Here is a 13,474-nt window from a genome sequence, read left to right on the forward strand (position 1 = left end):
AGGCTCTGAGTGGTTTATGTCAGTATTTCCAAGTTTTTCTCACGTTTGTTTCATGTTTTATAACAACAGATGTGGAGTTTTCATTTACAAATGCAAACCCAGCTTCTTCGTATGATCATACCTTGCTCTCTTTGTCGTCCAGTTTCCTGAATGTTTGCTAGACTTCCTCTAGGTCAGAATATATATCCAAACATTGATAACATAAGTAGGAGAACAGTGTGTTGATAAAGGTCACCTGTCATTCACACTGGGCACCCCCAGTGTCAGCGAGAACGCAGGCTGTCTTCAAAGCATATTATGTACGTTGTCTTACGTCAGGAGAATTACATATTGAGCAAATTTAGAGCTACAAGTTAGACACTTAGTTGTGACCTTGGGTTAAGTCTAGATCGCCATGGTCGTCTTTATTGAGTAGAAAGTACTGGGAACTCTATTTTTAAGGTTAGCAGTTTTTTAAAAAAATGTATAAAAATGCTCTAAAGATGATCACAATGCAAATACCAGTTTCACAGTTTCATTTAAATCTGAGGGGTGAGAAACATTGCTGGAGATACTGCTAAATGGCCATTTGAAACTCTAATGTGTTACATGGCCAGTACGAAATGAATTAACTGCTTGCATAAATTTCGGTTACTTTAAACTTTCTTTTCCACTTTTACTGTTTAATTGCCTTAATGTAATACCCTTTTCCCCCAAATTTCATAGTCTGTAGGAACAATTGCCAGCTGGTAAGCAGGTAGTGATAACAGACTTGTGAGGGCAGGACGCGGGCTTTACTTGGGGCCTGGGCAGCCGTTGTGAGCGGTTACTCTTGGGCTCTTGGTGGTAATACTGCCGCCTACTTTCCTCTCTAGTAAAATGTAAGGTTGTCAGGAAAACTTTTTTTTGTCCATATGTAGGTGTTTGGGATAAAATTTTGGAGCCTGTGGCAAGTGTGAGAAAGAAATCTGAAATGCTCCAGCTTTTCCCGGCGTATTTGAAAGGAGAAGACCTGTTCGGCTTAACGGTGTCTGCGGTGGCTCGGATCGCAGAATCAGTGAGTGCCTGCGCGAGACGTGCACTTGCTCTCCTGCTCCCAGTCCTCTAGCATGAGCGCCGTGACACGGCGGCGGTGTCCATGACACTTGGCGCAGTGACATTGCCTGGGGATTTCCTCCTGTGTCACGGACCGTGAGGCGGCGGTGATTCACCGGGTCCGCTCATAAATGCCAGCGTTCGCTCCGTGAGGTGGCCCACACACCTCAGGTCTCGGGGGTGAGGGCTCCCACACTGTGGTACCTGGGCGTGCTGAGCGCTGGGCTCTCCTCTCCCCGTTCTTTCTCTCCTGTACCCCAGGATGTTAGTGAGCCCCACCCTGGCCACTGTCTCACCCTCACCCTAGGGGCCGTCACCAGACGGCAGCTGGATTACAGAACTTGTCTCACATCTCTCTGTAGTCTTTTAAGATTCTAAGCACATTTCCCGGTGAGACTATAAACAGTACTTTTGGAAACTTGCACAATTATGAGGCGTTATTTTCAAAAATGAGAAATTATTGATGGGTTTTCTTGGGAGATGCAAAGGACACCCCAAAAGCCACTGAGTAATATGCCCAGTTGCTTCCTTTGGTAGAGAGCCCTGCCTAAATGATATCTGTTATGTCTATAGAGAAATATGTTCACAAGAAATTTATTCTGGAAAAGACTTTAACACATAAACTGTTTTACAAGTAAACCTTAAGTTACCACCTAAACTAGAACATTGTAGTGATGACTTCATCACATCATAGTCAAATTCAAAGAAGTGAGAAATGACCAAGACAGTAAACCATATAAATGCTTTTTAACTAAAGTTTCAGATTCCAAGCAAAGCTATAAAATTGGCATTCACTCAGGTGAACGAACTGATTTGTGAATTAGTTCAGTGCCAGTTTGGGGAAAGCTGGCGTCCTCAGCCCCTGAGCCCTCAGGCCTGCATGGGGGGTGGTGTGTGGAGGTTCTGGGGGTCAGTCTGTTTCTTCAGGGAGCGTTTGCTGTTCACAGCTGAACGATCTGAGTGCAGGCTGCTACGTTCATGTGAGTTAAAGACCATTCTTTTATTGACCGTTTGGAAATGTCAGCAAGTTATTTCCCTAAAACTCGAGTTGGGCCAGAGGACGGCTGCCTGTGTCATCTTGATCCAATGCGTGAACTCGGGGTCTGTCTGCCTCTTTCTCAGCTGCCTGGGGTTGAGGCGTGTGAGAACTACACCTTCCGCTACGGCCGCAACCCTCTCATGGAGCTCCCGCTGGCTGTCAACCCCACAGGCTGTGCCCGCGCTGAACCCAAGATGAGTGCCCATGTCAAGAGGTTTGTGTTAAGGTATTTTGTTTTAACTTCACATAGTACAGCCCAGGGTTTCTAGGCGCATTAGTGCTTTTTTGTGCTTGATTTGTCTGCTGCTTACAAACCCTGCTGTCTCTGGCTGTGTCTGCCCGGCCGCATCAGAGGACCGCCGTGGGGCCCTGCTAAGCGGCTTTCCATGTGTGTTCTTCTCGTCGGTGAGCCTCAGTCGCGGGGCCGCGGCGCCCATTCAGAGGTGTCTTCAGTTTTCCTTTTCTTCCTTCCCGTTGCCGCCCGCCGTCTGCAGGCCTCACACCCTCAACAGCACCAGCACCTCCAAGTCGTTCCAGAGCACGGTCACCGGGGAGCTGAACGCCCCGTACAGCAAGCAGTTCGTCCACTCCAAGTCGTCGCAGTACCGCAAGATGAAGACGGAGTGGAAGTCCAATGTGTACCTGGCCCGGTCTCGGATTCAGGTGCGGACGGCGGGGGGCGGGGGCGGCGTGGCTGCGGGACCAGAATCGGGTTCTGGGAAGCACGTGAGACCTTGGCCGTGAGGACCGAGGAGCACAGTGCCCGGGGCCTGCCTCCCTGGCGGGCCCCACGCGAGTGTGCTGGTGAACGCTCGTGGGCAGCAGCGGGCAGCACAGCTCTGTACGTGCCGGGCTTGTGGGAGTGCAGCTCCCGGGAGCTGTTTCAGGCCCGTGGGAAGTGAGGAATCCGTGAGGTCTCCCTCAGAAGGGGCTCCCATTTGGGGGGTACCTGTGGAAGCCTCTTCATGAAAGCGTGGTGTATGTCTGGTGCTCGACTATGGGAGACATTGGAGACAAAGCCACGTGTAGTCCATGCTTCCCGAGCTGCCAACCTGACGACCCCAGCGCATTTCGCACGTGCCCCTGGACGCCCAGCCTGCGATTAGAAGGCTCCCGCTGGGCCAGACTCTGCAGTCGTGTGGCCTCATCAGCCTCCAGGCGCCTCCCCTTACTGACGTCAGCACTTCCCCCTGTGCAGGGCCTCAGTGCGCCCAGCTCCGGCTGTCACCGAGTTCTGTTGTCCCCCCACTTCTGAGAAGCTCTCAGACCCGCTCTCGGGCTCTGCCTCCTCTGCGTCACCCACCATCTCACTGGTGCCCAGCAGCCTGTCTCCTCCCACCCAGAAGCCATTGTGGTGCCTTCAAAGCATAAATCTGATCTGCACCTCGTGTCCGTGCTCATTCCCGTTCTGTCATTCTGTTCCTTCCCGGAACCTTTTCCCTCTTGGAACGATTTTGTGATCTTCTCTTTGTTCTTGATGTTTTATCAAAACGAGCCCACATGAAGGCCTTTTTTATGTATCGCTTTCGTCACTTCTGAACCCTTTCCGCCTGGAGCCGTGAGGCTGTCCTTCTGCGAAATGTTACATTCATTCTGTTGTGATTCCTCCTCCTCTTCCTGTTGGCGCTTATGGACGAATACTGGACCCGAGATCAGCGTCTTGCTCACAGTGTGGACCCCAGACAAGCAGCCTCAGCACCCCTGGGCCTCGTTAGGGCCTGCAGGTTTGGGGGCCCAGCCCTACTAAGTCAGCCCCTGAGGTGGGGCCCCCCAGAGAAATCCCGTCTGACGTCAGTCGTCCTCTTTTGCTTTACGTGTTCTCGCTCTGAGGTTTCTGCTCTGTCTGCTAAGAGCCCGATCTGCTCTTGGTCTTTTCCTCTAGTGTCTTGTTTCCACACTTGGAATACAGTGTCTTTCTTGCTGCTTTTGCCTCAAGAATGGAGCCTCTCCCCCATTCCTGGGCAGTGGCGCCTTTCTCCTGCGAAATCGATTACTTTTCATTTAAAATGTTCCCAGAGAGCTCACTTTACCAAAACCCTGCAGTGTTGGGTTTTACTCCCTTACTGTCATTTTGATGGTTTCTTAACTGCCTGTGTTTAGTCTGTCATCTTTTTTTGAGCTTCTGTTGTTGGGTCATCTTTTTCCTTCCTCCCGCCCACCCGCCTCCCAGGTGGCAGCGCGCTCCTGTCTTAACAGTACAGGCACATCAGCATATGCAAAAGTGGACTCGTGTGACTATTTTCCTGCACCTTCCTTTTCTCACTAGTGCTGCCTCTAGACCAACGGAGGCAGCCCTGTCCATTTCTTTAATTGTTGTGATGGTCCGTGATGATGATGAACTGCAATTAAACCATTCCACTACCGATGACATTTTCCCTGAAAGAGTGTCGCTCTCAGCACTTGTACAAATATCCCCGTGGAGCCATAGCTTCAGTCCTGTGGGTTATTTCCCAAAAGTAAGATTCCATGTCAATGTATAGGTGCTTTTCACGTGTGTCATCGGCACGGCCCGTGTTTTGAAAAAGTTGTGATTGCCTGTTTCTTCCTGCACAAGGGGCCTGTTCTTCCTGCTCTCCCAGCTGTGGACTTACTGCCTTTTTAGATTCTGTTTTGTTGCCAGCCTGCCAAGTGTACACTGATGTTGTTACTTCATTTGAAATTTCAAACTGCTGATGAGGGAGCGACTTTTCATGTTTACCATAGGGGTCTGCTCTTCTGCGATTCGCATATTCCTATCCTTGGTCCATTTTTCACTTTGTAAGCACTCACTCTGTTAGATATTTTCCCTACAAAACATCATCTGCCTACCAGGAGATACAGTATCTTTTTCCTTATAAAAGTTTTAATTTTCATGTAGTCAAATGTAGATAATTTTCTGTAGTTTCTGTGTTGGTTAAGATGGTAGATTAGACGTGTAGTATCTTAGGTTGTTGTGTTTGTTTTTTCCCCAGAAATTGTAATTTTTGTTTAAGACAATTTTATTTTCTTCCAGTGAATACCAGTTGTTGAAGTAGCATTTTGTAAATAACCCCTCGGTAGCTGACCTGGATTTCAGCACCTCCACACTGCTTACTGCACATGTCCTCACGTACACGTGGGTCTCTTAGTTCCCACTGGTTTTGTCTGGTTCACCAAATGGTGATCCCCACACATACTCCTTCTTTGTGTTCTGTTCACCTCTGAGTCATGTCTGGAATTTAACAGATAAATCACAGACTTTTTTTCAGAAGATAATTTACTTTGCATACCGAAATCTCGAACCTAGCCCCCCCCCCCCCCCCGGGTGCTCCCAGGTGGAGCCTGGCGAGGACTGTTTCGGGGTGCAGGGGGTTCCTGGTTGGCACACGTTCTTCCTTCCCCACTGCTTTCGGGTCAGTTTTAGCTGAGAATGCAGAAGCTCAGATGGGGACAGAAAAAGACAAATGTTCATGGAAATTATCCATATTTTTTTCAGTATGCTTTTCCAGATGTGTAATACTAAAAACTGTGAATTGTGCACATAGTATGTGATATATTAGGTTATTAGCACAGCTGGCGGGAGCTGCCAGAGGGGAGAAATCTCTAAGTGTTTTCGCCAGTTCTGATTCTGCTACATTTCTTTAGTGGCCTCAGAATTTTATATTACGGAAAAAACTTGCCTTTCCCAAAAACTTTCTTTCCAACTTTTCCAATAATTAGAGCAAAGTAGCTTTTCCTGTTTCTCCTTTCTGCCGTGGCACCCAGGAACTCATAGCCAAATAAGAAACTGTTTATAGTATTTTTAATAATCCCTTACACTTAGCCCTGTTGCTCTTACTCAGTTTACTGTCATGTCAAGTCCTTTAGAAATAGAGGTGGGACAAGGTAAACACCAGAACCGTTAGCCTGTTTAGTTTTTATTACGTGGAAGGAAGAAAGCGTGATAGAAAGTGTGGCCTGCCAATCAGCACGTTACTTCATAACCAGGCCCTAAGAATTGCGTGTAACTAAGATGCAGAAACAAGGCAATGACGGCATAGCTCTAAGTGGTAAGGTTGTCTAGTCTCCAAGTTTCACATGATAGCACAGTCCAGTTAGGTGAAGTGTTCAGTGTGACTTTTGTGTGACCTTTGCATGAAAGAGAATGCAGGTTTATTGTCCAAGGAGGTGACGTGTCTTGAGATGGACACACACACACACTCTGTGGTGGCTGTGGTTGTGTTTCGTAGGGGCTGGGCCTCTATGCTGCTAGAGACATCGAGAAGCACACCATGGTCATTGAATATATTGGGACCATCATTCGAAATGAAGTGGCCAACAGAAAAGAGAAGCTTTACGAGTCTCAGGTAAGTGCCGCAGCCATCGTCTCTGTCCTTGTGTCACGTTGTCCACACATCCTGAAAGGCGGGGCCCAGGCTGACTGTCGTGCTAGGTTCAAGTTTGAACGAAAGCCGTGGCTGGATATTCTCGCATTTTTCTCCTGTTGTTCCCATCAGTCTTATCTTTTCGATTGTTGGTACTTGCATGGATATGAAACTGTAGGTGACTGAACAGGCGTTACAGGCGACCTACCAGTTCGCTGATTTCCGCTCAGACCGTGTAAATGTCAGCTGGGCTGGGCTCGTGTCCACAGCGAGTGAGATGAGGGTGCCTGCCTTTCAGTTCACCTCCGACCAGGTCTTCCTGCAGCGGAGGGACCATGGGGACGAATGGGGACTGTTCTTTCAGAACCGTGACTTTTCTTTCAGAACCGTGGCGTGTACATGTTCCGAATGGATAATGACCACGTGATCGATGCAACGCTCACGGGAGGGCCCGCGAGGTGAGAGAGGGGAGTCTGACCAGGAAGCGCTTCTTGTCGGGGGGTCAGAAGTGAGGCATTCAGGCCAAATACATTGCGAAGGAGTTTTATTTAAAATTGTGTATCTGTTCTTGTTCTCTAAATGGGCAAATAGAAACGTAATAATGAGGAAAAACTTTGCCCTGTGAACTGAGTTTTTAAAGCTGCTTCTTTCGGCTGTTTTACAATAAACCATTTTCTGAAATGGTACCTTGCAGATACATCAACCATTCCTGTGCCCCTAACTGTGTGGCTGAAGTGGTGACTTTTGAGAGAGGACACAAAATTATCATCAGCTCCAGTCGGAGGATCCAGAAAGGAGAAGAGGTAAGAGTGTGGGAGCCTGTGTGTACGTGGTCCGCATGTGTGGTGAGCTTGCTTGGCGGCTTTCCAGTTCCTTATCGCCAGAAAGTTCCCCGTGGCCGGTCCACCCTGGCCCGCCATGTTTCAGCGGCCGAGCTCCCTTCCGGCAGCACTGGAAGTGTGGGCCACCTCCTCTCCCTCCCTCTTCGTCCTCCGAATTCCGCTCCCCCATCACGCACACTGCTGGTTGTTGCCTGTGGAGGTTTCGGGAACATTCTGGCTTGTGTGCGAGGTCACCATGAGGCTGTAGGCAGCACGTCTGGGCACGCCGTGTGGTTCCAGATCGCCCGTGTTCACTTTGGATAAGCAGAAGCTTACAGCGTTTTCATTTCAACAAGTTGTCAAACAGTTTGGCTATTAGTGTTTTCAAACTGCTAATCGCTCAACTTGACGTTTTTTTGGTCTCACAGATGACCTTGGGCCAGCATTTCACCTGTCAGGGTTATAACTGTCTCAAAGGCCTCTTTTACGTCCCCAGCTTTGTCTTTCACAGTGGGCGGCACACACCGAGGCAGCCCTAGCTCTGGAATCGGAGTTTGCTGGGAAGCTCCCGCGGAGCAGGAGTTAGAGGGCTGAGGGCCTGAGTGTGTTGTCTTGGCTGGAGCCTCAGCCTTTGGTGAACAGAGCTGTGGCTTTATGCTTGTTTTCTTTGGTCTTCCTTTTGGAATTCCTTTTTGTAAATCCAGAGTTGACCCAAGGCGCATCTTGAAGTAACTTGACATGTAAATTAGAGACAGTGTGTGAGTGCCCAGCAGGGGCCAGTGAGCATTGAGGGGTCCTAGCCTCGCACCCATGGAGGCCCTCTGTCCCTCCCCACTGACGATTCCTCAGGAGGTCGCTTAACTTCTTCAAGCCTCTGCTGCGTTTCATGTGAAAAGGGGGAATGATTTCCTCATGAGGAGCTCAGCAAATAAGCTAACAGGTGGCGAGTCATTACTAAGAGGTGATGCCCTCTCCTTCAGGGTCGAGAGGAAGTCTCCAGGGGTGTCCTACTCTGTCTCCTGGGGCCCGCCTGTGTGGCAGTGCCAGGGCCCAGGCTGTGGTACCAGGGGCGCCGTGCGGCCTCCCGCCTACCTGCAAACAGGGTTGGCGTGCAGCGTTAGTAATTCCGTAACCCCTAGAGAGACTAAACACTCGTAAGGGAGGAGATGGAGGAAGGAGGTGTTAGCTGGCAAGGCGATGCCTGTGTCAGCCCCTCAGGAGGAGGCCACACGAGCATGTCCACCTGCCGGGTCAGGGCGGGGAGCCGGGAACTCCTGCCTCCCAATTTCCTCTGTCCTTCTGGGATCCCAGCGGGACCCAGCCACTTCTCCGGGGGCTCCATGGCCCCACCTGGGTCCTTGGGAAGCCCCAGCACGCAGGTCTCCCTGAACCCATGAGCTCTGTGAGGCCTGTGGAGGCAGGGCCCCCCTCCCCGCCCCCCTCCCCCCTCCCGCCCCCCACCTGCTCCCCTCCCCGCCCCCCTCCCCTCCCGCTCACGCTGTGTCTTTGCGGGCAGCTCTGCTACGACTATAAGTTTGACTTTGAAGACGACCAGCACAAGATTCCCTGTCACTGTGGAGCCGTCAACTGCCGGAAGTGGATGAACTGAAATGCATTCCTTGCTGTCTCAGCGGGCGCTTGTCCCTCGGAAGAAGTGATTCAACGTGCCGTTTGGATTTTGCAGACAGAGAGAGATTTTTGTTTTCGTTTTGTGACTTTGAGAAGTAGCTTCTGGGAGTTCTGATTTCCTCAGTCCTTTAGGTTAAGTTGGAGCAGCGCCAGGAGGCCGACTTGAGGTTAAACCAGGATTCCAGATGGTCCAGCACTTTCGTTTCCTTTTTCTTGTTTTCTTTTTGTGGGTGGGTTTGTTTTGTTGTTTTCGTCTCACTGAGGAGAAGGAGCCGAAGCCTGTCCTGCCCCGGGCTGGGGCCTTCCTATGAATGTAAGACTGAGATCACCAGCGGAAGGGACATGTCCAAAGTGCTGGCCACGGCCTTATCTGAAACAGGGGCAGGCCCTCTAATTTAAAGTTTTTTAAATAAGTAGACACCACTGAACAAGGAATGTACTGAAATGACTTCCTTAGGGGTAGAGCTAAGGGATAATAACTTGCACTAAAATACATTTAAATACTTGATTCCATGAGTCAGTTTATTGTAGTTTTTGATTTCTGTAAAATAAGAGAACCTTTTTGTATTTATTATTGAATAAGTGAATGAAGCTATTTTTAAATAAAAGTTAGAAGAAAGCCAAGCTGCTGCTGGTACCTGCAGAACTAACAAACTCTGTTACTTTGTACAAATATGTAAATATTTTGAGGAAAAAAATACAGTATAAAAATAGTTATTGACCAAATGCTCCCCGGCTCTGCAGCAGCTCGGCGCTTGTGAAACGTTCGCAGGGACGTCACAGCGTAACCGCTGTGAACACGCCCGCCCGCGGGGATCCTGGAACAGCCAAACGTCAGCCGAGTGCGGGTTTTGGGAACTAGTCCGGTCGTCCTTGTCCTTGGTTGTTTTACACACCTGACTTCTGACAGAACGGAGTGTATGCCATGGCGACAACTTTTCTAGCTGTTTCGGTAACTGAAACTAATTTTTTCATATTATACTGTTGCCCTCCCCTACTTCTTCAGTCAGGTTTTTTTGTGCTTACAATTTGTGATAACTGTGAATAACTGCTTAAAAACACACCTAAATGGAGGCTGAATTTTCTTCAGCAGAAGTAGTTTTGATTAGAACTCTGTTTCAAGCCACAAAGAATCATGTAAACATACTAGGATCATGTAGCAGGAACCCAGATCTAACTCCCTAGCCTTCTATTTAACACAAAAATTTGAAAAAGGAAAAAAAAAAGGAGAGACTTGATATGCTTACAAGCTGCAGGACTCCGGCAATAGGGTTTTGGAAGATGTAATTTTAAAATGTGTTTGTATGAACTGTTTGTTTACATTTCTTTAATAAAAAACACTGTTTTGTGTTTGCTTGTAGAAACTTAATCAGCATTTTGAACCAGGTTAGCTTTTTATTCTGTCCTTAAAATTCTGGTACTGACACTTCACAGGCTGAGTATCAAATGAAGTGTTGTGTGCACAGCTCCAGTGGGCCGTAAGCTGTCGGTATGTTCAGTGGCGCAGTTCTGGACTCGTAATGTATATGGCATGATGTATTTTTATCTTACAGAAGAAATCAATTGTATATATTTTTCTCTTGATAAATAGCTGTATGAAATTTGTTTCTTGAATATTTTTCTTCTCTTGTACCATATTCTGACATCCTACCAGTATTTGTCCTACCGGGTTTTTGTTTTGGTTTCTGTTCTGTATAATAGTATCTAATGTTGGCAGAAATTGAATTTTTTGAAGTATACAGAGTGTTATGGGTTTTGGAATTTGTGGACACAGATTTAGAAGATCACCATTTACAAATAAAATATTTTACATCTATAAAAGCCGCCTGAGTCTCTGTCAGCCCCTCCAGTGTTCTGACTGCAGCTCTGAAACTGACAGTTGCTTGAAATCACCAACGTCGTCGGGGCCGCCTTCCCGAACTACGGCGTCCTGATGGGGCCAGCGGGGTCCTGTCTGTTCTCCAGGTTTAGATGAAGTTCCTAACTCCTTGCAAGTAGAGATTCTTCCTTGCAGGTGAATAAAGAAGGGAACTTGGTTTCTTTTTAACTAAGGCCTGATTAAAAAATATTTGTGATGCCTTCTTCCCTTGTGTAAAGTCTACTTTTAATTGTTAAATTACCCTCCTAGATGTATTCTATGTGGTACAGACTTTATTTTTATAATACTGAATGTATTTAACATATTTAAGGAGATTGCTAAGAATTAAAATTGTTCAAAATCCCTCAAGATGATTTTTCAGTTAGGTATTTTGCAGTTGTGAAGAAACCTGAAGCCTTTTTTTTATGGTTCATTTTTTCTACTTCTAGAAAAACTATATATGTAATGTGAAAAACGTTCATTTACTTTTCAATTACAGTTGACGTACAATGTTATATTAGTTTTAGGTGTCCAACATAGTGATTAGACATACAGCTTACAAAGTACTCCCCGCAGTTAGTCTGGTAACCATCTGATACCATGTACATTTATTATAATATTATTGACTATATTCCCTATACTGTACTTTATATCCCTGTGACTGTTTGGTAACTACCAATTTGTACGTCTTAATCCCTTTCCCTTTTTCACCCAACCCCCACCCCATCTGGCAATCATCAATTTGTTCTCGGTATCTATGAGTTTGTTTTTGTGTATTCATTTATTTTGTTTTTTAGATTCGAGATCATTTGGTATTTGTCTTTCTCTGACTTATTTAACTCAGCATAATTCCCTCTAGGTCCATCCATGTCGTCACAAATGGTAAGATTCCATTCTTTTTTATGGCTGAATAATATTCCATTGTGTATATGTACCACATCTTTCTCCAGTTGATATACACTTAGGTGCTTCCATATCCTGGCTATTGTAAATAATGATGCATATATTTTTTTTAAATTAGTTTTGGATTTCTTTGGATAAATACCTATTAGTGGGATTGTTGGGTTATATGTTCTATTTTTAATTTTTTGTGGAACCTTCATATTTTTCCATAGTGGCTGCACCAACCTGCAGTCCCACAGTCCCACTGGCAGTAAACAAGGGTTCCCTTTTCTCCACATCCTGGCCAACCCTTGTTTGTTGATTTCTTGTTGATGGTCATTCTGACAGGTGTGAGGTGATACCTCATTAAGGTTTTTATTTGCATTTCTGATGTTTACTGGCACCGAGCATCTTTCCATGTCTACTGTCCATCTGTGTGGCCTCTTTGGAGAAACGTCTATGCATGTCCTCAGCCCTTTTTTTAATGAGGTTTTGTTTTGGTGTTGAATTGTATGAGTTCTAATAGTTTTATTAGTAATAACAGTTTTTTTGTGGGATCTTTAGGGTTCTGTATATGTACTGTCATGTCGTATGAAAATAATGAGTTTTACTTCTCCCTTTCCAGTTTTAATCGCTTTTATTTCTTTTTCTTGCCCGACTGTTTTGGCTACGACTTCCAATACTATGTTGAATAAAAGCGGTGAAAGTGGAACAGGACAAAGATGTCCTGATCGTAAAGCTTTCGGCTTTTCACTGTTGAGTATGATGTTAGTTGTAGAGTTGTCATGTGTGGCCTTTATTATGCTGAGGTACGTTGTTTCTATCTCTATCTCCATTTTGCTGAGTTTTTATCATAAATGGATGCTGGATTTTGTCAAATGCTTTTTCTGCTTTTGTGGTGTATCAAATTAATTGATTTGCGGATATTCACTCAACCTTGCCCTCCAGGAATAAATCCCACAGTGATCTGACTGGTCGCTGCCTGTGTGAGAGGCACCTGGGAGCGGCTATGCTGCGAACTGAGGCCAGATGCTGCCTGTTTGGGGCTTGTGGCCCTTCCAGAGAGTTTGGGAAAGTCTGCAATGTGATCCAGGCAGGAGAGTGGGGTGGGGTGGGGTGTCAGGGAATCACCTGGATGGAGTGAATGGTATGAGCTAGGTTAATGGACAGCTCAGATTTGGTGCCCATGTACACCAGGTTGGCTGGCTGGGAGGAAACTTCAAGGAAACAGTGGCACTTGGCAGCACTTCGTCCCTTGAGAAAGTCGCTCTGACTGCTGCTGCTCCAGCCCTTGTCCTGAAGTTAGTCAATTTATGTCCTCCCAGTATGTCCCTGGTACTTTTTAAGCTGCTGCCCCTGCACTGGAGCTTAGAGCGAGTGGGTTTGTGAGGGAGTGTGCGCAGTCCTTTTAAGAGAAGCGCCTCAGTATTTGGCAGCCCCTTGTCTTTCTCTGACACAATCCCTGTTGGTTTCTAGCCAGATGTTATGGGGACTCCTCCCCCTGGCACTGATGCCCTGGGTTGGGGAGCCCAGAGTGGGGCTGGGACCCCTCGCTCCCCAGGTGGGATCTCTGCAGCTGAGCTATCCCTCCCGATGCTGAATTGCCACACTGTGGGTGTGGGACCTGCCCATTTCATGTCTCTGCCCCTCCTACCAGTCTCGATGTGGCTTCTTTATGAGCTTAGTTATAGGAATTCTGTTCAGCTCGCCCTCAGGTGGTCTTCAAGGGTGGTGGTTCTGTAATTTGGCTGTAACTGGCATAGTTGTGGCACGAGGCTAGCACAGCCTTACGTACTCTACTAGGCAGATAGTTTTCCCCTCAACTCCCCTCAAGATTTCCGCAACAGAT

The 13,474-nt window shown here is 47.1% G+C and overlaps 1 protein-coding gene across 17 annotated transcripts in view; it reads left to right on the forward strand.

Annotated features, from left to right (window-relative positions):
* KMT2C (lysine methyltransferase 2C) overlaps window positions 1-10,706 on the forward strand; it is a 222,470-nt gene extending 211,764 nt beyond the window's left edge. For 16 of the 17 annotated variants that reach the window (XM_074315065.1, XM_074315069.1, XM_074315073.1 and 13 more), the window contains 7 exons: window positions 900-1,036; window positions 2,197-2,339; window positions 2,608-2,776; window positions 6,301-6,417; window positions 6,820-6,893; window positions 7,130-7,238; window positions 8,773-10,706. In XM_074315065.1, the coding sequence (XP_074171166.1) occupies window positions 900-1,036; window positions 2,197-2,339; window positions 2,608-2,776; window positions 6,301-6,417; window positions 6,820-6,893; window positions 7,130-7,238; window positions 8,773-8,865 (842 nt within the window). In that variant the 3' untranslated portion in view covers window positions 8,866-10,706. The remainder of the gene's footprint in view (window positions 1-899; window positions 1,037-2,196; window positions 2,340-2,607; window positions 2,777-6,300; window positions 6,418-6,819; window positions 6,894-7,129; window positions 7,239-8,772) is intronic. The other variant, XM_074315070.1, reaches the window with a different exon arrangement.
* Window positions 10,707-13,474: the final 2,768 nt, after the last annotated feature.

This window comes from Rhinolophus sinicus, linkage group LG11 (assembly GCF_036562045.2).
Source record: "Rhinolophus sinicus isolate RSC01 linkage group LG11, ASM3656204v1, whole genome shotgun sequence".
NCBI lineage: Eukaryota > Metazoa > Chordata > Mammalia > Chiroptera > Rhinolophidae > Rhinolophus > Rhinolophus sinicus.